This window comes from Quercus suber, unplaced genomic scaffold (genome assembly GCF_002906115.3).
Source record: "Quercus suber isolate HL8 unplaced genomic scaffold, Cork oak 2.0 scaffold_350, whole genome shotgun sequence".
Classification (NCBI taxonomy): domain Eukaryota; kingdom Viridiplantae; phylum Streptophyta; class Magnoliopsida; order Fagales; family Fagaceae; genus Quercus; species Quercus suber.
Genome location: NW_027069802.1, coordinates 1 through 26156, shown reverse-complemented (window position 1 = coordinate 26156; position 26156 = coordinate 1). Strand labels below are relative to the sequence as shown.

The 26156-nt window shown below is 37.9% G+C and overlaps 1 protein-coding gene across 1 annotated transcript; it reads right to left on the bottom strand.

Moving 5' to 3' along the window:
* Positions 1-4981: 4981 nt before the first annotated feature.
* LOC111991837 (transcription initiation factor TFIID subunit 1) lies at positions 4982-20273 on the bottom strand (the record flags this gene model as incomplete). Its single annotated transcript, XM_065760004.1, is given in 7 exon segments — positions 4982-5425; positions 7253-7368; positions 11064-11312; positions 12545-12590; positions 12779-12841; positions 19651-19757; positions 20212-20273. Coding segments are annotated over 7 exon segments (840 nt in total). The 3' UTR covers positions 4982-5212.
* Positions 20274-26156: the final 5883 nt, after the last annotated feature.

Sequence of the window (26156 nt, the reverse complement as noted above, 5' to 3'; positions counted from 1 at the left end):
ACAAGGCCCAAAGAAATAGCACATTAGACCAACCCCATGGAAAGTAAAATTGAAAAAAAGGTTGAGCTCACAAAAGAAAAGGATGGTAGGCCCAAAGATTTGAAGCCCAAGGTCCATGAATGGGCAAGTTTTAGAGCCCATGAAACAAAGGGAAGAAAGAAAAAGGCCGAGATTAGAAGACCAAAGAGAGTCCAGTAGAAGAACAGGGCCCAAGATCCCTGTGACGTGCAGCATAGCCAGAGAGGGATTAAGACAACTCAAAAGGGGAATCAAAAAAGCACAAAGAAGTGAAGGACATATATGTCCTTCTCAAGCACTCAGTAATGCAGCAAAGAACCAGAGGGTTTGGAAAGCAACAACTCATAAGCAAAAGGTTGGTGTTTCGGGAAACTCAAAAAGATGAACCATAAGGAGAAGTAGCTGGAAAAAACCTTCGACTTGGCAGGGAAGGATTCAGCTCACTTGGAAAAAATGACAAAAGGAAGGGTAGCCAAAAGCTAAGTCTAAAAAGGGAAAGGCATGGAAACATTGAAGGAAAAGAGGTCAAAGGTCAGTTCTCCAAAGACACCTCGGAATGGAAAGTTAGCAAGAGGCTTTTGGGAAAACAGCACCAAAAGAAGAAAACTATGAGAAAACAAGGAAAAAATCAGCTGTCAGAAGGGCCGGAACAACAGGGGGCTCTGGTACCCCAGGACCCTATAGTGACACTATAAAAGGAAGAAGTAGCCAACATTGAAAGGAGCATTCAGCAGTAGTGAATTATAACATAATCATTGAGAAAACTCTGTAAAAACTTAGAGAGAGCAGTAAAAAGAAAGAGAAATACTCCCTGGTATCCTAACACAGCCACTATAGAACATACTCGAATTCAAAGATATTCAAACTTTGCAAGTCTTGGAGGCTTGAACAGCCATCTAAGTCTATAATTTTTGAGTTTATTTGGACCTTGTAACACGTCTTAGTGAGCACATTGTAATCCATAATTAAGAAAATAATCAAATATTTCATATTGATTTGAGAATCCCTAATAGTCATTGTGTGATTTTTCCTTATTACATTGTTTTCCTTTTGTTGTTTTTTTGTTGTTGTTTAATACATATATTCTTGCTTACCAGTGTATACGTGTTGTAGGATCTTTACTTTGTGCACCACCTGGTTCGTAGACAACCCATTTAATTGCGGTGAACCAAGCCCAGTCCCTTCAAACTATAACAAAAGGGCCCAGGGTCCTTACTCAAGCTTGAGCCTGGATCTCGTCCAAAAAGTGACCCTCACAGTCTTCACCTCCCTCCTTTTTCCTTTCCCTACTTTCCTTTCCATCCAATTTCTCTTCAACCAAACACAATATAGAAATTTCACTTTCAGTTGCTTAACCAGCAGCGAGAATCCAACACTGGTTAACTAAAGCCTTATTCTTTAAACCCTTTAATAATTTTTTATTCAAGTAAATATGGAACACCGCGAAATGTTACTTACAAATCTCAAGAACGAGCTTCAATAAAATTTTCAACAATCATCAAAACCGTAGTTGCCTTAAAATTTACCGAAATTGTGAGCACAATGAAGCCATGAATAAAACAAAAAATAACAAGATACGCTTCAATAGTTTCAATATTAAAACTACAGAAAGAAACTTAATAAGGTCATGACACAAGGCCTAGAGAAACAAAAGATTCAATATCAGAATCCCTTTCCATGACAAGTTTTGATAACAGCATTACCCCAGTGTTGGGATCCAGTCTCATGCGAACCATTCTTCATCCCAAAGACATCATTGAACACAAAAGATGAGTCATCCTTGAAAGTGAAACGACCATGCATCCTGTTACATGCAGCTCTAGATAACTGTGGTAGTGCCATGAACTAGGAATATAACATTAAACTTATTTAAGAATGCCTAGTGGTTGACTTTGGTGGGGAGTGGAAGTGGGAAATAGGTGATCCAACAGGAGGGATAATAGATGGCAATGGAGGTAACTTGGGCAATAAGGGCTTAGTCAAAGGTGGCAACTCTAAGTGAGGCAATGGAGGCAAAATGAGCTTTGGAAATGTTGGGTGAGGTGGTGCCAATGGTGATATTGTGGGTGTCAATGAGGTCGAAGTACTAGGCGGTACTTGTGGTGGCGATGTGGGTGCAATTGAACTCGGGGTTGGTGGCAATTGTGATGGTGGAGGTGATACCACATCTTTTTTAGGCTTAGGTTCTTCTGGTGATGTGGGTGGAGTTGAACTTGGGGCTGGTGCCAATTGTGATGGTTGAGGTGATGACAAAGCTATTTTAGGCTTAGGCAATTCCGGTGATGTGGGTGTATTTGAACTTGGAGCTGGTGGCAATTGTGATGGAGGTGATGACAAAGCCTTTTTAGGCTCTCGCGATTCTGGTGATGCATGTGGTGGTGATGTAAGGATTGAAGGCAATGGAGGCAAAGGGGGCAATTTAGGCTTAGGCACAGGAGGCACAACCTGCAAGGTTGGTGCTTTAGATGAAGCCTTGGCAGTGTCCAAAAGATGACGAGCTGCTAGGGCCACATTGATGCTTGAAAACAAAAAAGCAATGAAGAAAGCTAACATCAAACAATGAAAGTGAGCCATCATGAAGTGAAGATATGGCTTTACAATATCAGGCTGAAGCATTGTTTGAGCATAAATAAGCAACAAAAAGCAAGGGACTTTAGTAGGGAAATAACGGCCTATTGAAGGGGAATTAATGTTATCCTTTTATTGCATTCACTTATCTGGGACCTCGCCAATATGTTTGGTGAGATAGTCAGCATGGTTCAGATTCTGGAATGCACTAAAAGCAAGCTATTGAATGAAGTGGTTAATCTGCATATGTCCTATATTTTAGTAGTGTCAAATGTTGTTGTAAATCAAAGAGTGTAATTGAACATCTCTTCGAAGATTGAATGGATCATTAGGCAAAAGAGGAAACACAAAATACACAGCTCAAGCCAAGTTCTTTTAGTTCTGCCAAGAGCAGAAATTGTACTCAAAAAGGAAAAAATTCCGTGTCCAAGAAAAAACTAGATTTTTTGTCTACAATTTGCAGCCATAGAACAAGAACTAATTAAACAACTACTTTTTGTTGCCCATCAAGAAGCTTCCAGCCGTAAAATTACTCAATATTATACTATCATTTATTAATTTACAGAACTACCAAGAAGGGTGGTTACTATTAGCACTTTTGTCAACCACGTTTCCAGCTTTTACGTGTTTTAGAAAATTTATAATGAGAATTTTGTTGTAGTTTTTGTTTAGCCCCCCAGCCCCTTATCTTATAAATCCTCAAAAAACAAAAACTTAAAGTTGAACATGAAATTTTCCTTTACAAAAAAGAGAAATATCACTAGCCTAGAAAATCATTGGTGGATTATTGATTTATTGTAGAACCTATTGTAGATTTAACTATAAATAATTGAATATCATAGGCTTCTTTGAAAAAGGTTTTCTGTTATTAGATTTCAAAAAAACCGACTTTAGTTTGTGGGTAAATGCTTGTCCATTTAGCGGGGTCAGCTCAATAAAAATTTTAAGCCTAAGTCAATTTAAGTTTTCATATTTAAATATCACTTAAATAATTGAGAAACAAACACACGCACACACAAGTGAGAGGAAAAAAGATTCTAACACAAAAGCATACTACAACACTACTCAAACATCATAGTAACTTTTAAGGAAATGTAGAGCAAGTTATACAACACATAACATACTCTTTTAAATAATATGGAATAATTACCTATTCTCAAAAAAAGAAAAATATTGCTTAAATAATAATAACATTTAGTTAATGTTCTATATTATTATTTTTGTATAAAATAAATTATTTCTACTTTTTAATATGACTAATTCACCTACTTGTAAATGGATTGGATTCTTATTAATCCATATTTTTTTTGGGCCTTGTTAGAAGTAGAAGAAAAATGCACAACGCACATATTTTTTGTTAAAAAAAAAAAAAAAATTCACTTATTACCCGACATTAGGTGGCATTTTTCTACTCCCCAGTAGGAGGCTCTAAGCCTGGGCCCACGACCAAACTTGCTACTTAGTTTCTTGAAGATATAACTCAATATATATTGTGATTTTGACCAAGAGTTGTTGCTGACATTAACCCCCAGTGGGATATTGCACAGCGTGTTAGAGCAAGTGTTCTCAAGATTCAGGTATATTACTTCTCATTCCTTTTTTTTTTTTTTTTTTTTTTTTTTTTTTAAATTAACAATAACAATAATAATTACTTAGCCTGATAGTTTAGAAAATTGAAATAGAACTTAGACTTTGGTTTGTTGTTTCATGACAAAGAGTTTGATGAACATCTAATTTCTTTAATTTCAAAGCAATAAACTTATGCTATAAATATCTAGTGTTTTCTTACGGTGCCTTTTCGAAGTTTTTTCTTACAATGGTGTTTGAACTTTGAAGGAACCATTGCCAACTTAGGCCTGTGGGAAACAGCTGGTATCATTTCTTTGATGGCTATAATAAAATTTTTAGCTTCAATTATAATTTGCTCTCTACTTGTATCATAAACTGAGCTAGAAAGTTTCCTTTGAAAGAGAAACATAGTTTATTGAGTGATTGAGCAAGGTGTTTTGTGTAATGTCAATTTCCTCTCTACTTGTAACACAATACAATTGAGGATGTAATTGGAGTTATTCTGTGTAATAGAGTTTATTTAGCGTTTAATGTACCCAACCAATGTATATGAATTTGAATTTCCAAAATTTCAGATTGGTTATTAATGATTGTTTATGCTCTCTACTTGTATCTTAAATTGAGTTGAAAACTTTCCCTTTTCCTTTGATAATTTTTTTATGAACCTATAAGTTTACAATTAGATTTTGGTTTTGTAATTGAACAAATCTTGAATGTCTCTTCAACTGTTGCTTATGATTTTTTTTCTTCTCTTTTGTTTTTTCTAAGTTATATTGAAATTAAATATTACTTGAATTGCAAATTTGAGTGCGAACAATGAAGAACCTGAAATAAATTCTCTCTCTCTCTCTTAATTGTGTTCATTCTAATATGTATTTACAATTTGGTTATGCGTTCTTTTACATAGGATCTATTGGCAGATGCCATGCACCAACAATTTCAAAAGAAGTGAACTACAAACAAGATTTTATACAAAGAAAATGGATTGCTTGTGTACATCTCGTATAAATGGGTTGTGCCTCTTCTGTGCTTTTTCAATAATTATTTCCTTATTTTTTTAAAAACTGGAGGAAGATATCATATTATACATCCAAATACCTTTGGGAATGGAGAACCTACGGTCTCTCTTCTCCCCCTTCTTCAAGGGCTCGTGAATTCCAAAAATTTCAGAGAATCGGCAGATTACCATCCCATCCTCAACACACAAAACAGGCAGTGGTGTAGAGCCTTTCCCATCCAATGACTCTTCCTGACTTTGAGGTTCTTCCTGCTGGAACTCGTGAATTTAAAAAAAAAAAAAGCAAATATCAACATATTTATTAAAGAGTAATTACTGACCAGCAATGTAGACACAATTCAGAGAGTAGTGCAAATTATATGTTTCTTTTTTCTTTGGTTGCCATTGAAAGCATATGGTGATTAGGATAATAATTAATAAACTGAAAATGATGATCATAACTAAGTCTATAATATTATATATACACAACATGACAATTAGTTGTAGCTTAAATGACACTTCCCCTATATGAATGAGACAGAAGGTCAGGTCAAGAATTCAAGACCCAGCAATTGCATGTGTAACTAACCAATCAAAAATTACATGTACTAAAGTAGCATATATAATGCCAAAGTACATCCAAAAAAATTTAGGGGAAAAAAAGAGTAAAAGAGCATAAAATCCATTGCATTGTGTGTCTTTAATGAGGTTGGTATGTCAAACTGAGTTCGTTTTTGGCATGATTATTGGTGTGGTGACCAACCCTTGAAAAGAGGCTTTCCTGCTTTTGTATGAGGACTCTACAGATCAGGAAGCTTCCATGGAGTCCTTGATGGTCAGGTAGGCCGAGGGGGAGAGGTAAAGTTGGGATGTGTAGTTCTCTTGGGATTTTAATGATTTGGAGGTGGATTTGCTGGCTGCCTTTCTTCATCTCTAGACTCTCATATTCCTTTGACTATGGGTGGAGATTGGGTGCGATGGAGGTTCGAGAAAAATGGGGAGTTTGCAGGTGCCGGTGTAGTGGGGGTGGATCACCTTCTAATACACTATAAGGAAGCTTATCAATTGTGGTGTCTTGTATTTAGATCTTTTGGTATTTCTTGAGTCTTACTAGAGTGTGAAAGATCTTTTTCTGGTTGGAGGAATTGGATGGGAAGACACTTGTTGAATATTTGGAATTTGGTTTCGTATGCTTGATGTGGATTATTTGATGAGAGAAAAATAACCGTATCGTATGTTTGAGGATATGGAGAGTACAAGGGACCAGCTTCCAGCTTATTTTGTTGGCACTTTGTTTGACTAGTCTTGTGCTTTGGGGATCATGAATAGAGATTCCATTCCAATGTTTATTGAGTCTCTATCTTTTTGTACATAATTGTTTGTATTTTTTGTAATTCAGGCTACTTCGTGCCTTTCTTTGCATGAAGTATTCTCTTTTCTATAACATATCCATACTGGTGCTTCAAAACTCAGGCCTTATAATCCTTGTTTTCAAATATCCCAATCCATACTTGGCCCTACATTATATTCATTAAAGAAAAATAAAATTTACCCGAAGCATGGAAAGATTTATTTAAACAGTACACCAATTGCCTCTCACAAGACATGGGCGAGCACAAATACAGAGACAAAACCATTCTATACACTCAATCTCATTGATGCTGATTCCATTTTGCAATGTATATTGGGGAATGCCCAGTGACTTTCATTTTTTTAGTTAATATTTACAAACTATTTACTTACTGGAAAGAAAATAAAATATTAAAAGGAAAAACTTTACCTCCATAGGAAAACTCCTCCAACCCACTACCATGGTGATTGAAAAAACCATCAGTGACTTGTATAAATTATACATGTCGATGGTTTTATGAGTTGCCACCTAAGGGATTGGAGGAAGTGTCCAAATTAAAATGTGTGGTGCACCACTTTCAATCATGCCACTCTAAAACTTACAACAGTTTTCAGCATCATAATACCCATCAAAATTTTTCTTCCTAAAAATAAACATCTTAGAAGTAAAAGCAAAAATACTCTGGAACAGAAAATACACACAACAAAAAACAAATAACAACAAAAAAGGTAAAAAGATCACAAACTGACCTGGAATTCTTCTATATCGACAGCCAACTTTTCAGCTTCTAGGGAGGCATGCTGTAAGTCATCATCAAAAGATTCCTCACTTTCAGAAACCACACCAAGAATTTCACCCAGGTCACCTGAAATAAGCACACATAAATAAGTCAAACATCAAAACGAAAAGCTAGGAAAGTAAAAGTTTTTAAAGTGAGAAACTACCAAATATTTGACAGCCACCATAATGATGGTAGTAGAAATATGATCTCAACCAAACCAATGATTCCACACAACTGGACCTACACATCCCTTTCAATTACATGACCTCTACTGAGCCCACTAATTGGACAAGTTTTTTGTCATACATACAAGACTTTAGAACATTATGCTTTGTGTTGAGAAACTCAAATACAAGAGAAAATGCATAGCTGTAATACAATTTATGAAATAGGATGTTATGAATTGCAAATTATTTTATCTTAGACTAAGCTTCAATTCAAGCCCTCCAACTTTAGGTTTGCAGACAATTAGGCCCCTATAGCTCTGATTTTAGCAATCCCAACCCTGAAGTTTCAGTTTGGTGCCAATTTGGTCCCTCCATCCATCTCCTTTAATATGGGAGCTGTTAGATATCATATGAGTTTCATGTTACCATTGCCAAGAGCCTTGTAGCTCAATTAGTTGGCACCTCCTAGTGTTTTTGAAAAAACATCCAGGGTTTAAATCCCCCTACCCCCAACTATTGAATTATTAAAAATAAATAAAAAATAAAAAAGGTTTCATGGTGACCATTAAATGACATCATCTTGGGAGAAGCATTGAAGAAAAAAAAAATAGAAGGAAATTAAATACAACCACCACTGAGGACTAGCAACTAGGATTGTTAAGATTCTAACCAGAACCACCAAAACCAGCCCAAGCCAAGCCAAACAGACTGACTCTAGATGCTTCCGATGGTAAAAAATTTGAATTTCAGTTTCTATCTTTCTTTCTTTTTTTTTTTTTTTTTTTTTTTTACAATTACTGACGTGGGCTGATGCGGTCGTCGGTTTCAATTTTAAGGTTATGACAAAACCACACTAAACCATATATGTGTGTATATATATATATATAAAGCACATATTTTATTAAATACATATATATATATATATATATATTTTTACTAGTACAAAACACCACCCCACGCTAACCCCCACAACCCCCATGATTTTCCCTCACCCCCTTCATCTCTTTTCCTCAACAACTCAGATCTTGCCTGCCTTGGTCACCACCTTCGCCTTCCTCGAACTCCAGTCAACACCTACTCAGCCCAGACCACCACACTCAAACTCAAAGAGAGCAAAGCTTTCAAAGTCCAAATCAAACACAGCAAAGCCAATCCATCAAAGCAAGAACAAAAAAGAAGAAAATGGGTTGTGTTATTCAAGAACAGAGAGGGAAGACTGGAAGAGCTTGTGAATGGATTGAAGAGCTCCTTAGCCCAACCCATCCCTCCATGCTCTAGATCAATGGTCAACGTTTTTCTTTTCTTGAAAACGAGATTCTAAATGCTGTGATTATTTATTTTCTATGGGGATAACTCTTTTGATTTGTTGTAGGTAAACCTGTTGGAACCATGTTGTTTTCTCTTGCAACACTGACCAAAATGATCACATTGTACCGAAAAACTGAGACCAATGCAATCCGGCTTCCTCCCTCCTAGCAATGTGGTTGGTGCAGTTCAAAATGGCCTCCAAAGGCCAACCACACGAGCAAGCAGATTTGAGAAATTGAAAAGAAATTTCCTTTGGGGTGACATGGGGGATGAGCTTAAGCATCATTTGGGGGGGTGGAATACAGTGTGTACTCCTATTGCTAATGGCAGATTGGATGCTAGAAGGTTAGTAACCTTTAACCAGGCCTTCCTGGGTAAATGAAAATGGCGTTTCGAAATAGAGGCATTGCGGTTGTGGAGGCGTATAGTAGCTGTGAAATATGGAGAGAGGCGGGGAGGTTTGTGCATGAAGAATGTTCATGGAACTCATGGTTGTGGCTAATAGAAAGGTATTAGCATAGGGTGAGACAAGTTCCTGCAATATATATGCATTGAGGCAGGTTTGCGCAGTTAAGTTCAGATTTGGCGTGACAGTTGGTGTGGTGACCTACCATTGAGGATAGCCTTTTCTAACTTGTACAGTTGTTCATTAGACCGAGATGCTTTGGTTGGCTCCTTGTCAAGAAAGGCTCCTTCACATACCTTTCTTTTCCTTAAATTGTCAATTGTCAGACATTTCCCCAGGGCAGCAATCCATACAAAGAAAGCCACTCTAAAAGAAATCTTCTGCTTCCACATGCTCTTCCAAGGGAAAACTTGATCACTATGGCCAGCAAGAAGATGGTAATGTACACTAACCATAAACCACTTACTCTTATTAGGTAGCCAACACCTCTTATCTTCCCCAATCCCCCTTACAGGAGTGCCATAAATGGTATCCATGGAACTCCAAAAACCTTCCAATTCCTGATCATGCACGTCCCTAGAGAAATGTATATCCCAATGAAGGACTCCATTGGTGTACCTCAATAGATCAGCCACACTTGCCTCCTTGTTTCGACAAATCCTAAATAATTCAGCATAGCAGTCAGCAAGAATAGTTGTTCCACACCACTTGTCTAGCCAAAACTGCACTTTTGATCCATCTCCAATTTCAAACAAGATAAATTGAGACAAAAAGAGCCACCCCCGTCTAATATTTTTCCACAAACTGACTCCATAGGGACTAGAGATTGAGCTAGAACACCAACCATCCCATTCACATCCATACTTTACCTCTATCACTTGACGCCACAAGGTATCCCTTTCTTGCCCAAATCTCCACAACCATTTCCCTAATAAAGCTACATTAAAAAGTCCCAGATTCCTAATCCCCAAGCCACCTAAAGAAAGTGGAGCACAAACAGTAGCCCATTTAACAAGATGAAATTTGGGTTCTTTGTGTTCACTTTCATGAACCTTTTGTAATTCTTTAGACTTCTTTGTTTTGACTTTCATGCGCATGAAGTAGTCTTGTTCAATAAAATATGCATTTACTTATTAAAAAAATAACAATAACTATAGGTTTAATCTTAAGACAAAATTATTTTTTGATAAGTAACAAGTTTATTGATATCAGAAAAGGGGAGCACCCTAGTACACAGGGAGTGTACAAGGGGGCAAACAATCAAGAACAAAAATTACAAGAATCTAGGAAATCAAGAAAAGATAAAAATGATTGGTTCCACAATGCAGCCAACCAATCCATTAAAGTTCTAAAGAAAAATAGATTCAAATCTAATCTTGATCTCTCCTTATCTTTAAAGCACCTACTATTTCTCTCTCTCCAAGGACACCACAATGAGTAGTGGGGAACAATCAACCATATATACCCATTTCAATAACAACCAAATCTGCCTTGCCAAAATTATAGATCCACAAACTTACAAATCATACACAAGTGATTCAATAGTATAAATTGATTGACAATAATAAGTCATTGCATACAAGAGTGATTTATTTGCATGGAAAAATTAATCACAATTACAATCATAAAATATATATATATATATGACACAAGACCAAACGAAAGATAAATTTTTTACCTCATGCCAATTTAACCCTAACTATATTAGATTGCCGATTTGCAATAAAAGATAACGTCTTATAAGGTTACTATTGAAGATTCAAAAGATGATACCAAGTGAAGTTATACCCTCTACATAGCAGTGTGCATGTCTGCGTGTGAGTGTGAATGTGTATATGAATGCATCTATAAAGCGAATGAAGAGGAAATTGGGAAGTAAAAGATAATAGATACCACACCTGTTAAAGAGGTAGTTTGAACTTCCAAATTGTTATCCACCACCTCGTGTTCTTGTTCAAGTTCCTCATCATAATTTTCATCATCAAACACAGATGTAGGCTTCAATGAAGCAAGAGAAACTTCAGTAGAGAAGTACTCCTTTTTGGGTAACAAATGGTCCTCCTCACTAGTAGCTTGAATCTCTGGACCCTCATACTGCTCATCAAAATCTTCATAATCAACTGCATCTTCAGCCTTCTCATCATAATCTGACAGCAGAAGAAATCCAAAAAAAAAAAAAAAGAATCAGAAGATTGAAAAGAGTAAGGGACCAAATCTACAACAGCCACCCCTACCGCAACACCTTTATAGCTGCCTATGGTTAAAAACACTAATCTGACATTAATGATATAATCTCAAGCTCAAAATCACATTTGCAACCACAGTATGAATGACTGGCTGATACAAATCCCATATATGATATATCACACTTCTTTCTATTTTTTATCTTTTTGATAGAGAGACGGAGAGAGGAGAAGATAAAAGCAAAATGCAAATCTAATGTATCTGCATTATCTACAAGGAAAGCCACTACGCCATCATTTCCAAGACAAACTACAGCTTGAAGTGCAAACCAGCACAAGGGTGCCTCCTGCACCAGTTCACATTCTAGACGAAGTAAATTTAATGCTTAGTTTCTAATTTGTCATTTACAATACCAAGTTCTTCAAACCTCAATAGTAGAAAACATTAGAGCAGCTGAATCTGGAAGAAGAAAATGACTTTAAGAGATAGAGAGAGATTAGGACTAGCGTCCAAGGTCACTCCAACAGAGATACCATGGCACCTACCTCTTCATCTCTGTGATTGGTAAAGGGGATTTCATCACAGACAGACATTACATGGTTTGGAACCTTTGGGACTACAGCTTTTGGGACTTTCATAATGAACTTCACTTGGTATCTCCTAAACTGTGCTGCTCCAGATCTTACAGTATGTAATAAATTTTATTGAAAAAAATAATAATGATCTAATGCTCTTGCGTTTGCTTTTCACTCCAACACATGCATAAATACATTCTGTGCTGTAAAATTCTATCTTTTCAGGAGAAAATTTACAAAGGAACACAGATTATGATACAAAAATGATCTAGTTAATCAAGCTCTAAAATTCCAAAAGTAATCCACAGAGAATGTGCTCATATGGAATCTTTAAAACCCACATCCACCTTGTTGAAATTAGCCAGTAAAACATACAGAAGCCCAGAAACCACACTACTGCCGCTATAAATCATGACTATTAGAAAAATCCAACCAGATAAATGCCATATGCATTCACCAAAACTCAAAGAATTTCAACATACAAGTACTTGACCCACAACAGACTAGTCATGTCACTTAAAATAAATTAAAAGTTCAAATTTTACTTGATTGAAGAAAAAGAAATACTAACAGAACATCAAAAACTGCATGAGAAAGTTTTTCCAGGCATACAACATCACCTTGTTCAGTAGTATCAGCAGGTGTCCGTGGTGACCTTTCTGACAGCTGAAAATAAATTAAACAAATAAAACAATGATCAGTGTCAGAAATAAGGAAAAGAAGAAACTACAATTATACTTCCCCCAAATAATAAAGATGCAAAAGTGATAACCATAGGACACAAATAACCTAAATAAGAACCGATATTGCCATTTTTCCCTACAACCAAAAACACAGGATAGAGATTTCCATACATCTATATCTGTCAGAGAGGGACCCAGCTTGTCAGCCAGTGCAGCAAGATGCTCCTTTGCATCCTGAAAAGCATAGTGGTATAATTACCATCAATGTCAAAATAATATCGCAGAAAGATAATTATCCTAATCAAATCAACCTGCAAAACATGATAAATAAAAAAACCTCATTCCACACAGTAAAAGTAAAGGTTTTCAAGAAAGTGAAAAAGTAAACTAGTTGAGCGTAGGCATTACTTGAAACCTAGAATAGTATGGTCGTGAACTCAGCAACAGTCAATACCTTTTTATTTGGGATAAGTAGCAAAATTCATCACAAGAAAAAGAGCAAAAGAGGCATGACCTAGTACACAGAGAGTACACAATGGAAAGTCCAAACAAAGAAATAAAAGGAGGAAAAATAAAGAAAAGAGGCAAAAAAAAAATAATTAGAGTACAAAAAACAATAAAAGAAGTTCAGAATGTTGAAGAAATTTAGAAAGTTCGTAGTAGACAAAGTATGAGAGATCAAAGTCCAATCATATAAAGTCTTCAGAAATAAGAACTTCAGCTTTGCCCCAAGTTCAGCACTTTCCCCTCAAAAAAATGAGCATTTCTTTCCCCAAATACACCACATTAAACATATAGAAACAGCTTTCCATATCTCCCATTACTTAATTTTTCCAACACAACAACATTTCCAAGATGGGGTGAAGCATTGGGATCTTCATTTTTCCAGGTTGGTACAAGATTGGGAGCTGGAGTCCTTGGATTGGTTTATGGATTTAATTTATTCATCCTCTGTTTCTGGAAGAGGAGATGAAAAGAAGTGTTGGAAGCCTAATAATAGTAGGGGTTTTGAAGTGGGAGGATATTACCGGCTTTTATGTCCTCCTAATTCAGTTCATATTCCATGGAAAATTATTTGGAGATCTAAGATCCTTCCTATAGTTGCTTTTTTTTTTCTTGGAGTACCATGTTAGGGAGAATCTTGACCACAGATAAACTATGGAAGAGAGGTATCAGCGTGATTGATTGGAGCATCATGTGTAAACAAAATGGGAAAAATGTGGATCATTTGCTTTTACATTGTCCTTTAGCTTCTGAGATGTGGTCCTTGGTTTTTTGTTTGTTTGGTATCCATTGGATTATGCCACTGCGGGCTAAGTTGCACAGGTGCGATACGGGTACGGGTACAAAGGTACAGCATTTCTTGAAAAAGTAGGGTAGGGCAATTAATTAATTAATAAATATTATTTTTAAGTATATTTTAAATATTTTAAGACATAATTTAAGCTTATTTAAAATTTTAAAATATATCTAAAATTAACGTAAAAGAAATTATAAAATATTTGAAAGCAATAATTAATAATTAACTACCAATTCAAGCAAATATATTAGGGGGAAAGAAACTAATGTCTGCTACTTTTTAAATTTTAATGCACAAACCTCTATAATAATAATAATAATAAACCCACTAACCCACAGTAAAAGAAAGAGAACACATAAGCCAAGCCACTACCCCTTTGTACTAACAAAACATTAATCTTCTCCCACCCACCCAGCCTGTTGTGAAAAAAAAAAGCAGCTGAGAAATTGATATCATGCTATGCAAGCAGCGAAGAAGATCAGCAAGTGAAAGGAACAGAGGAAAAAAATAAGCAACAGATGAGAGACGACGGAGAGAGGGAGATCAGAGATTTGACGAAAAGAAAACCTCAGATCTGAAGAAATCTGAAGATCTGAGAGTAACTTGAGAGTAAAACTTGTGTTGCCGGTTGCTGATCTATGATTTTTTTCTTCTTCTTTTTTTCAAATTTTTTGCTCTTCCATGTCTGGGGCATGTCAAAACTGTGTCTAGGCCGTACCTGAATTAAAAAAATATATATATATATATATATTTCTTTTGGGTACAATTCTGACACTTTTGTACCCGTGTCAGAGCAGTAACCATGTCCAACACTGGTACTATGCCAAAAATGGCATGTCCGTGCAACATAGATTGTGGGTTATGGATCTGCTAGCCTCAAGGCAATTTTTTTTAGAGCTTTGTTCGAAGTCTTGCTGATTCAATAAAGTTTGTTATTTATAAAATTTATAAAATAAATAAAAATTAAATTTAAAATAAAATAATAACAAAAAAAAACCATTTCCAAGATGAAAGAAGGGTATGGCTGAGAGTGGGGAGGCTGGTGCACCAATTCAGTAACCAATCCTTATGGATATGGAGTGAGTTTGTGGAAAACTATAAGACAGGGATGGCCCACCTTTTTGCGCTACATTCAGTATGAGGTTGGGGATGGGTCTAGAGTGAAGTGTTGCTAGAATTTGTGGTGCGGGGGGAGAGCACTCTAAAGATGTGTTTTCCAGAGTTATTCAGGATCAGCTGGGATAAGGAGGCTCGTGTGGTAGATCTAAGGTTCTCCACCGGGGTCTTCCATTGGGATTTGAATTTCATGAGAGTTGTGCAAGATTGGGAATGGGAGTCTTTGTCGAATTTTATGGACATTATTTATGGCATTTTTGTGAGGTGAGGTGACGAGGAAAAGATGTGTTGGAAGCCAACTAGGAGAAGCAATTTTGAGGATAGTGGCTATTACCGGGTTTGTATTGTGCTAAGGATCATTCGTTCCCTTCAAAAAAAGCCAAAGATCCCTTTTAGAGTTGCTTTTTTTTGTCTGGACTACAAACTTAGGACAAATTTTGATGATTAATAATTTACAGAAAGGGAAAGTTAGGATTTTGGATTGGTGTTATCTGTGCAAAAGTAACGGGGAAACAATAGACCATCTTAGGATCCATAGTCCTATTGCTACTAAGTTGTGGTCTATGGTGTTTGGTTTGTTTGAAGTTCATTGGATGATGCCAAAGGCTGTTGTTGATCTACTACCCTTTTTTTTTTTTTGAGAAACTAACTTGTAGGCAAAGGCGATTTGTGCATTTCGCAATGGTGTTATTTGGATGGTTGTCCCCCATTGTTTGATGTGGAATGTTTGGAGGGAGGGGTATAACCAAAGCTTTGAGGATTCTTAGAGGACTTTACCAGATCTTAAACTATTTTTCATTAAACTTTGTTGGCTTGGATGCAGTAGTCGGAAGTTATTCCCTGTTTAGTTTCTGATTTGACGGACCTTTGTAATTTGCAATTGATTGTATTGGTCCCCAAATGTATACATCTTGTATTCTTGTATGACTCATTTTTGGGTTCAATAAAAATCATTATTTATCAAAAAAGATGAAAGAAGGCATTATCCACATGACAAAACACAAATAGAAAACCACATGGAACACCAAACTGACAAAAACCAAAGACCACAACTCCCGAGCCACCACACAATGTAAAAAAAAACTGAGCCACACTCTCTCCTTGATTCTTGCACATAAAGTACCAATCCATTCCAAATGCTCTACCAAGGAAAAGTCTTCCTTTCTCCACTCAATACCTTGTAGTAGCACTACACTTGAATCCTTTAGATTTGAAACTTGAGGGGATCCAAACCAGATTATTTGTCAACTATTACATAACTACAAAGCATATCTATCATCCAACAATCAATCCACTAAAAGCTAATGATCATGTGAATTGGAATTTTCTTATGTAACTGCTTAGGAAGTTAGGCTTCTCAGAAAAATGGAGAGTGGATTATGTGGTGTATATCAACTGTCAAATTTTCTATTTTGATCACTGGTACTCCGGTTTGGAAGCACTAGGGGTGTTCATCAAGGTGACCCATTATCTCTTCTCCTTTTTGATGTAGTCATGGAGGCTTTGAGTCGTATGTTGGATGTGGCTGCCATTTTGGGACAGTTTTCGGGCTTCTCAATAGGTAGTTCAGCTGGAACGTTGCTAACGGTATCTCATCTCTTATTTGCAGATGATACACTTATTTTTTGTGATGCTAACTCACATCATTTAGCTGCTTTGCGTGGGATTCTTGCCAAATTTGAAGTGGTGACAAGGTTAAAAATTAACTTGTTAAAGTCAGAATTGGTACCAATTGGTGATGTGCCTAATATGGAGGAATTAGTGGAGATTTTGGGTTGTAAGCAGTCTTCACTTCCTTTGAAATACTTGGGCCTTCCACTAGGTGCTACCCATAAAGAGGAGACAATATGGAGCCTAGTTTTGGAGAAGATGGAGTAGCGTCTAGCTGGGTGGAAGAGTTGTATTTATCTAAGGGGCACAAAGTAACTCTTATTTAAGAGTACTCTCTCCAGTTTACCTACTTATTTCTTGTCTCCCCTTCCTATTCTAGTAAAAGTGGTTAATAGTATGGAGAAAATACAGAGATACTTTCTTTGGAGTGGTATTGATGCTCCTAAGATACCTCTAGTGGAATGGTCTAGGGTTTGTATGCCAATGAAAAATGGAGGTTTAGGGATTCGGTGGCTGAGAAGATTTAATTCTACTTTGTTAGGCAAATGGTTGTGGAGATATAGAACAGAGAGAGATGCCCTTTGGAGGAAGGTCATTGAGGCGAAATATGGGATGAAGGGGGGTGGTTGGTGTACCAAACTGGTGTCAAGGACCTATGGTGTTAGTGTGTGGAAATCCATTAGAAGTGGTTGGTTGGACTTTTCTAAATTTCTTCAATTTGATGTGGGTAATGGTACTAGGGTAAAGTTCTGAGAGGATGTATGGTGTAGGGATTGTTCTCTTAAGGAAGCATTTCCTGAATTGAATAGTATTAGTTGGACAAGGGAATCTTCTATGTCGGAGGTTATGCACTTCTTTGATGGGAGACTACATTGGGACATTCAGTTCTAATGTCCACCACAAGATTGGGAGTCAGAATCATTGGATCTATTTTGGGATGTGATTTATTCCACAAAGGTGCGAGGTGTTGGTGCTAACAAACTTTGCTAGAAGCCAGCAATGAGTAGAGGTTTCGAGGTTCGAGTTTCTATCACTCTTTATCTCCTTCTTCTGTCATTGATTTTCCTTGGAAAATGGTGTGGTAATCAAAGGTTCCTCCTAGAGTCATGTTTTTTTCTTGGAATACTGCCTTAAGTAAGATATTAACTTCAGATAATCTTTGGAAGAGGCATATTGCAATGCTGGAGTGGTGCTTTATGTGTAAAAGGTGTGGAGAATTAGTGGGTCACCTTCTTCTTCATTGTCCTATAGCATATGAGTTTGTAGTCTATGGTATTTTGTTTGTTTAGTATACATTGGGTTATGCCGTATAAAGTTAGTGAGTTGTTAGCTTCTAGGCAGGGCAAGTTTGGTAGACATCGAAATATAGAGTTATGGAGGTTTGTGCCGCATTGTTTGTTTTGGTGCTTATGGCGGAAGCAGAATGCTTGATGTTTTAAGGATTGTGAACAACTTATTCTTAACATTAAGTCTTTCTTTTTCTGCACTCTCCTTGATTGGAGTTTAGTTTTTCCTTCTTATTCTTGTTTTTCTCTCTCCAGTCTTATCGATCGTTGTAATCTGGGTTCTTGAGTTGTGCCACTATAGTACACTTCCAGTGTACTTGGTTTTATTAATAAAATTCTTACGTTACTTTTGGAGACTTCCTAACCTTCTATGTGGTTATGTGGGATAGAAGGGACACCCTAGTAGACAAGAAGTGTACAAAGGTCAAAGAAATCAAGTACAAAGGTCAAAGAAATCAAGTACAAAAATTGCAAGAATCTAGAAAATCGAGAAAGGAAGAGTAAGATTGGTTTCGCAAAGCAGACAGCCAATCGACTAAGGTTCTAAAGAAAAATAATTTGAGGTCTAAAATGGATCTCTCATTATCTTCAAAGCACCTACTATTTCTTTCCCTCCAAAGACATCACATACAACAATGGGGAACGATTATCCATACATGACCGTTCCAATAAAGACCAAACCGCCCTTGCCAACAAGCTAGGAGCCCAAAAAACTAGAATGTCAATGTTCGAGTACAATGAAACACACATATAAAGTCAATGAAACGCACATATAAAGTCAATCTAGAATGTTTCAAATAGGACCAAGACTTAAAAAACTAACCCTGATCTGACTAGTAAAAAAAACCAAAGCCTATACGTAAAAGCCGAATAACCAAATAAGACTAGCATGCTATGAAAATAAAGCCCATAGCAGACAATTATAGCCCATGTCTAGCAACCAGAGAAATTACTAAAATACCCTTCGCTCACAAACTAAGTAAAACTGAAATTAGAATATCATACGAATTACAATATTAACATTTTGATAATCTACATAAACAGTTCTCTCCGGGCCAAAAGGGGCTTCTTAGATGTCATGCCACCCACGGTTTTAGTGTTTAGCTTCCATAGAGAGTATTTGTTCCCTATCCATGCAACTACTGTGGTATGACCAAAAATGATACTGGAATATTGAAAGCTTTTTCTTTTTTCTTTTTTCTTTTTTGATGGGTAATAGAAGTTTTATTGAAAAAGAAGTACATCACGTTCACAGTGATGAATACAATGTACTTGAAGCAAATACATATAAATCAAGAAGTAAAGCTAACAGATTGTAGAAAATCATAAATGGAAATACACTGCGTAAAAACCCAGATAGGAGCCCACTGAAACAAAGTACCAAACAGTAGAGACTTTAAGAGATCTAAAGGTCTCTCATTATCTTCAAAGGTACAGGTATTTTTTTATGAAAGGCAAGAATGTTGCTTCTTCTTCTTATCTTGTCTAACCAGTGATCAACCTACAAATCCCAACTCCATCTAGAATTCTATGCCCTAAAACCACAAGTTTCAAACCCCAAAGCCCTTAACATGGTTAATTCTAGGCAGGTTTACAAATGTGTTCTACATCACAGGTATATTCGTCATCCATATGTGTATATTCAGCATGCATATACACATCATGTTTGTTTGTTTTTTTACAGTAATAACTAAAAACTATATATTACATCAAGGGAAGAATAAGAATACCTCATCAAGGTAATCAACATCAAGATCGCCAGAATTATCAACGTTTCCAAACATGAACCCCAAAAACCGATTACCCCCACCACCCTCCTCATATTCTTCCTCATCATCTGCCAAATCGTAATTCAAAACAATATTATATGAGAAGTACACAAAACTACAATTCTTATTTACGTGACAAGTGAACAACAAAACAATACCAAGTAAAAATTATAAACGCCATGCATGCATTATATCTATAGTTATCATATACATTAGGCAGACTTTAAATGCCATGATAAAAATTCTAGCAACTCTTGACAACAAGAAGAAATATAATAAAACTGATGCACAGAGGAAAGCTACAGAAAAATAACTATAATAGCTATAATTGGCAATGGCAAGCCACTTTTGCACATATGTATGCTTGTTCTAATTTCTTAGGCACCTTTTCTTCGCCTCCAGGCCTTATAATTTATATCACCGACAATAGCATAGTTTTATACTGTTATTTGTCATAATATAATGAAGTTACAACTAATGACTAAAATTGTAGTTTATTTGCGAGTTAAGCGACAAACTAACCTTCATCCCTTCCTTCTTGGGAAGGGCTGCCCGACTCATAACCCATCGTGTATTGTACAGCCCTGCATTATAGTCAGTGACAAGAATTCAGACATATAAGTATACTTGAAAAAAAAAATTAAAAGAAAATTCAACGAAGAAACACAAAGAAAAGTAGCATAGTATAGAGTAGCAAAAACATAGAATTCAAAATTAAAATTCCAGCATTTTGAGAAACTAACCAAGCAAGAAGAATTTCGCTGGTCCAGATTTTCAGTCATAATTCAGAATTTATTAAATAAAAATTAACCCTTAACCCTTAAAATCAGCATGTACGAGATAAAGAGACAGAGAGAGATATATTTTTCATGTTAGAATCCCCAATTTAAGTAGCACATGATGAAAAGATTGAAAAGAAAATCCCAAATCGGTTGAATACGAACCCTAATCGATGAAAATAGTAAGAATCGTATGAATTCAAAGGAAACAAAAACAAAAAAACAAAAAAAAAAAAAGCGAAAGAAAACCAACTAGCCTTGGATGGCAGCTCTGATGGGCCAAGATCTGACCAACAATCAGTCCAAAAGTTTAAGTTACTTTCATGGCTTGGCATCCACTTGAAACCTTGCCTGAAAATATCTTTTCCCATTTTAAGCCCTTTCCACGTGGGAGACTTAGGCAGCCTAGAGGTACTTCTAGAATTGATCCTCTAATGAGTGCATTATTTATATCTGAGCACTTTAGCCCACAAGGAGTCCTTTTCTGTCTGGAATCGCCAGTTTAGTTTTGCAAGAAAAGCCATGTTTCTGCCTTTGGTAGATTGAAGCCCCAAACCTCCAAGTTCTTTGGGTTTAGTCACCTCTCCCCAGTTCACCCAGTGCATTTTCTTTACTTGATCAGTAGAAACCACAGGAAATTCCTATTGACTCGATCTATGCCGTTTAAGATCTTTTTGGGAAGAAGGGAGCTCTACATGACATAGCTCGAAATGGCCGAGGTGGAGGCTTGAACAAGAACCATCCTACCAGCCATGGATAGGAGATTGGCCTTCCAACCCGCAAGCTTTTTCTTCACTCTGTCAAGCACGAAGTCAAAGTCATGGCTTCTAGTTCCTGGATGCTTCAAGGAGAATCCCAAATACTTGCCTAGGTTGGGGGTTGAGCTAAAACCAAGCAAATTTGCCATAACATCCCTTTGGTCGGGCTCCACATTTGGAGAGAAGAAAACCTGAGACTTGGTATTACTAACTTTCAGTCCAGATTTATAGCAGAACTCTTGTAGAGTAGACTTAATGGTATTACAGCTATCCACATCAACAGTAGAAAAAAGGACCAAATCGTCTGCAAAAAATAGATGAGATAATGCAGGCCCACTCCTTGAAGCTTTAACAGGTTTCCAATCTTTGGTGGTGCACTTCTCTTCTATAAGGTGACCCAAATACTCCATGCATAAGATAAAGAGGTAAGGGGAGAGAGGGTCCCCTTGACTAATGCCTCTTGAAGGATTGAAAGGTTCAAGACAACCTCCATTGAAAAGAATTGAGGAGGAAATCGTTGAAACACAGCTCATGATAATCTTAATGAGGTTGGCAGGGAAGTTTTAATTAATAAGCATTTCTCTAATGAAGCCCCACTCTAGCTTGTCATAGGCCTTTTCAAGGTCAATCTTGATGGCCATAGTTCCTTTTCTCCCTTTAGTTCTTCCTATGGTATGAATAAGCTCCTGGACAATAATCGCGTTATTTACCCCTCTCCTTCCCGGAATAAACGCAGCCTGATTAGGCGAGATGATGGAGTCCAGGTGGGGTCTGATTCGAGCGACTAGAACCTTAGAAATCACTTTATATATGGAATTGCATAGGCTGATTGGTCTATAGTTTCCAATGGTTTCAGGTCCCTGGATTTTTGGTATAAGCACTATGTGGGTTTTGTTTAGATATTTCGGCACCTTCTTGGTAAGGAACGCTTTCTCAACTTCCTCTTACTGAATTTCCCACAATCATCCAAAACCTCTAAAAAAACCCTGCATGCAAACCATTCGGTCCAGGAGCTTTATACGGCTGCATTGACCAAAGAGCTTCCTTGATCTCCTCGAGATTTACCATGGCAGCCAAGGATTGGCTCACTACGTCAGAAAATTGCACCTGCCATTGTCTGAAAGGGTGTGGGGTCCATAAAGTCTCTACTTGAGAGGTGGTATAGAGATTCATGAACCCTCTCCTGAAGTAATCCATAACTTCCCTTTCCTCAGTTATCCAGACTCCCCTTCATCTTTGACTGAGGCAATAAGATTCCTCTCCCTTCTAGCTAAGGTGGAGACATGGTAAAAAGAGGTGTTGCGATCTCCCTGTATCATCCAATTCAGCTTGGATTTCAACATCCAAAGATCCCGTTCTTGATCCAGGACTTCCTCCAGATCTTTTTGGAGCTGAATCTCCAGATTGAAAAGGGATGGTCTCGGGTTGTTGGCCAATGCTTTTGGGCGCCGTATAACCTTGCCAAAAATTTTTCTTCTTAAAGAAGATGTTATCAAAATGGTTCTTGTTCCACAAGGTAGCCTCCTAAGAGAAACACTCAATGGACTCAGCTAAGTTCAAACTACGGCTCCAGGCTTGGGTGACAACCCTGGGAAAGGTAGTATCTGACAGCCAAAATTCTTGGAACCTAAAAGGTCTAGTGAGATGCAATGCTCTGTTAAGGAGAGCTTCTAAGAGGATCGGGCAGTGATCAGAGTGGCATCTGGGTAGGTGGGTAACTTTTGCATCCGGATAGAGCATGCACCAGTCAGGATTCATAAAGAACCTATCTATTCTTTCCAGAATAAGATTAGAGAATTCCCTCTTGTTTGTCCAAGTGTACCTCGGACCCGAAAACCCAAATCAACCATGCTGCATCTGTCAAGACAATCTTTAAAGGCAAGGGATCGGTTTATGCTGACGCCTCTACCCCCAAACTTATCACCCTCAACCAGAGGCTCATTAAAGTCCCCCGCCATGATCCAAGGTAACTTATGTAACTCCGCAACCTTGGATAAATTTTCCCACAAAAGACATCTCTCTTCACTTCTAGGACTAGCATAGATAGCAGATAATAACCAAGTTAAGTTTGAGGACCGTACCTTGACTTCAACGTGGATTTCTTGTTCTGTATTGGCAAGTGCCTCCACTTCCACTCTGTCAGAATTCCAGAGCAGCCAGAGACCCCCAGCAAAGCCAATGGTTTCCGTGCAAATAGCTCCGTCAAACGGTAGCCTATCTATAATCTCCTTAGCTCTTGCTCCGCCCACCTTGGTCTTCATAACCACCATAATTACGGGGTCATGATTCGCACAAGTTCGTGAATGTGATCCTAAAAGGAAGGCTTAAGAGCCCCTCTACAATTCCAAGCTATAATGTTCATGATAAAATGATGATAAAGGGTGAGGCAATTATTGCAAGGTGGGAGTAGCCCCTCCTCCTTCCTCTGATTCCATCCTATCTTCATCAACTTCTTCATTGACCGATCCTTCCCTGTGACCCGTGTCAGGCAATACTCCACCACTTTCATCTTCGGAGCTCGAGCTATCAAGAGGATGTTGAACTCCGTGATCGGTATAAGGAGACTCCGTGACTCCTCCATTCTGAGGTTGGGTTGACTCCTTTCGTGGCTGGGTTTCGCTCTTGCTTCTGCCAACTTCATGGCCTCCCTTCACTTTGTTGGTAGCTGAAAACTCAAATGTTTCAATAGAAGGTTGCACGGCTTCCTGAGGAAAAGACTGAGTCAGTGAGGCTGGTCTATGCCTAGAGAGCAAAATCGTGTTTGTCTGAGGGGAAGTTGCGGCGCTAGAGTTAGATAAGGATGAGAAGCTTCTAGCGATAGCTTTCTTGCTCTTAACTGATGAGGAAGAGGGTTTGTGGGAGTGGGCCAAGGATCCAGAACTAGGCCCAGCCTTACTTGAAACAACAGGCCTCAAAACAATACTTGGTGCATCAAATTTCGATGGTCCATCAAAGTGAAACTCGCTACAGCTCGGATTGGATGAATATAATGGGCCTACAGACTTCAGACCCCGTCCAACCCCTCCTTGTTTGAGCTGGTTTTCTTCACTGTGCTGCATGTCTCCACGTGGCCTGTTTTGCTTATGGTGGGACCATAATGATACGTGCTCATCTTTCCCGCAAAATTAGGATTTGGTGAGGGTGGCGAGTTTCGTGTGTGTATGCTTGTCCCCTCCAAATTTTTGCCAGAGGTATTCCCCCTGAAACCGTTTCTCTTCCTCTGCACTACCGTCCAAGGACCGTACAGTCCTTCAGGATCACCCACCTCGCATGCTTTCGGCGTGACAACATTGGCAGAGGTACGACAGCCTTCATGCTCATCATGTGGTTTGAATGGCTGAGCTTCCTGGTCTTCCTTCGTCGTAGCCAGCAGGCTCTTTCCTTTTCGGATGGTGTATGGGCAGTTGTCGGTTTTGTGTCCAACTCTACCACATGAAAAGCACAACTGTTGGATACCTTCATATGTCACTCCTTGCTCAAACTGACCAATGATGATGGTATTGATTAATGGTTTGTTTAAGTCGACTTGGATGCACAGCCTTGCGTACTTTCCTCGAGCCTCCATGGCGGTGTGGGCGTCAATCCTCAAAACCTTTCCAATATGCTCACCTATTTCTTTCAAAACCTCTGGTTCATAAAGCTCAATGGGAAGCTCATTAAGTCTGATCCAAACAGCAACAAGAGAGACATTTGCCGAAGACGGTTTAAAAAACGGTTCCCATGGTCTCAAGGAGAGAAAGTGGTCTCCTATGAACCAGGGTCCCTTCTTAATCACGTTCTCAAGGTCTTCTTTGGAGTAGAACCTAATGAGAAAGAAACCAAAGGTAAGATCTACACAGTCCATTCTGCCTGCAGGCTGCCAAAGTTGATACAGCTTGCTCTGTAAGTAGTTTAAACCAACAGTTCTTCCACTAGCTTGATGATAACGGCTTTCGACCAAGGTCCCCTAATTCGTATTTTTGTTTCCTTGGATAACTTCATTGAGACCACTCCTACCCGAGATAGGCCCCCAACTTCAACATCGTCATCATCCGAGTCGGGGTCCTCCATTTGATCAGTTAAATCAAAAGCTTTTGTGAAAGCACCCGATATTTCTCCAACGAGTTTGTCCTTAAATGACTTCCTGCCCTGAGAGTTTGGGCCAAGGTCTTTAGCCGGCCAATGTTCTTCCCTGATGCTATCATTGAAGTCAGCATGGTGTATGTCTTTAGCCTTTTTTTTTTGCTTCGGGCTATTTCTGCTTCTTCCTCTCTAGAGAGCAAACGTGGTTTCTCTCTCATGATAGCAATGACCACACACATGGTCTTTTAGCGTTTGCGTTTTTAGCTGAGTCCTATAGTAGTAGTGTTTACCACTCAGCTAAAATATTACAGTATATTTGGCGCTAGAAGGAGGGCTTTAAACCTTAGTATTCGAAAATTTTAATTTAAATCAATCAATCATGTGATGTTTTTTTTTTTAGAAGATCAGTTAAATGACGGCAGTTTTTCCTATAAATATAACCCGAATCCCGATAATACCTAGCTACCAAAATACCCCCACCAACTTTCCATAATGACTAAAATACCCATAGCTTAACCCGACTCCCCTTCTTCTCTTCATTTCTCCTCTCTCTCTCTCTAACTCGCTCGCTCTCTCTCTCTCTCTCTCGCGTCTGCTATCGACGCTGCGACTGCTTCTCCGCCGCGTGAGGGCGCCGTATTCCGCCATATCACAACCTCCAACCCTCAAGTAAGTACCTCACTCTATCATCCTATTCCTCACCACCACCCTTCTCTCTCTCTCTCTCTAAATCTCTCTTTTCTGTTCTGCTAAAACAACAAGTAGAATAACCAAGTGTGAAATTCTTAATTCATGGTGGACTGCTTTCAAAACCAAGCTAAGTTTTGTGTGTGTTTTCGATTATTCTATTTCTTCTGCTTCAACAATT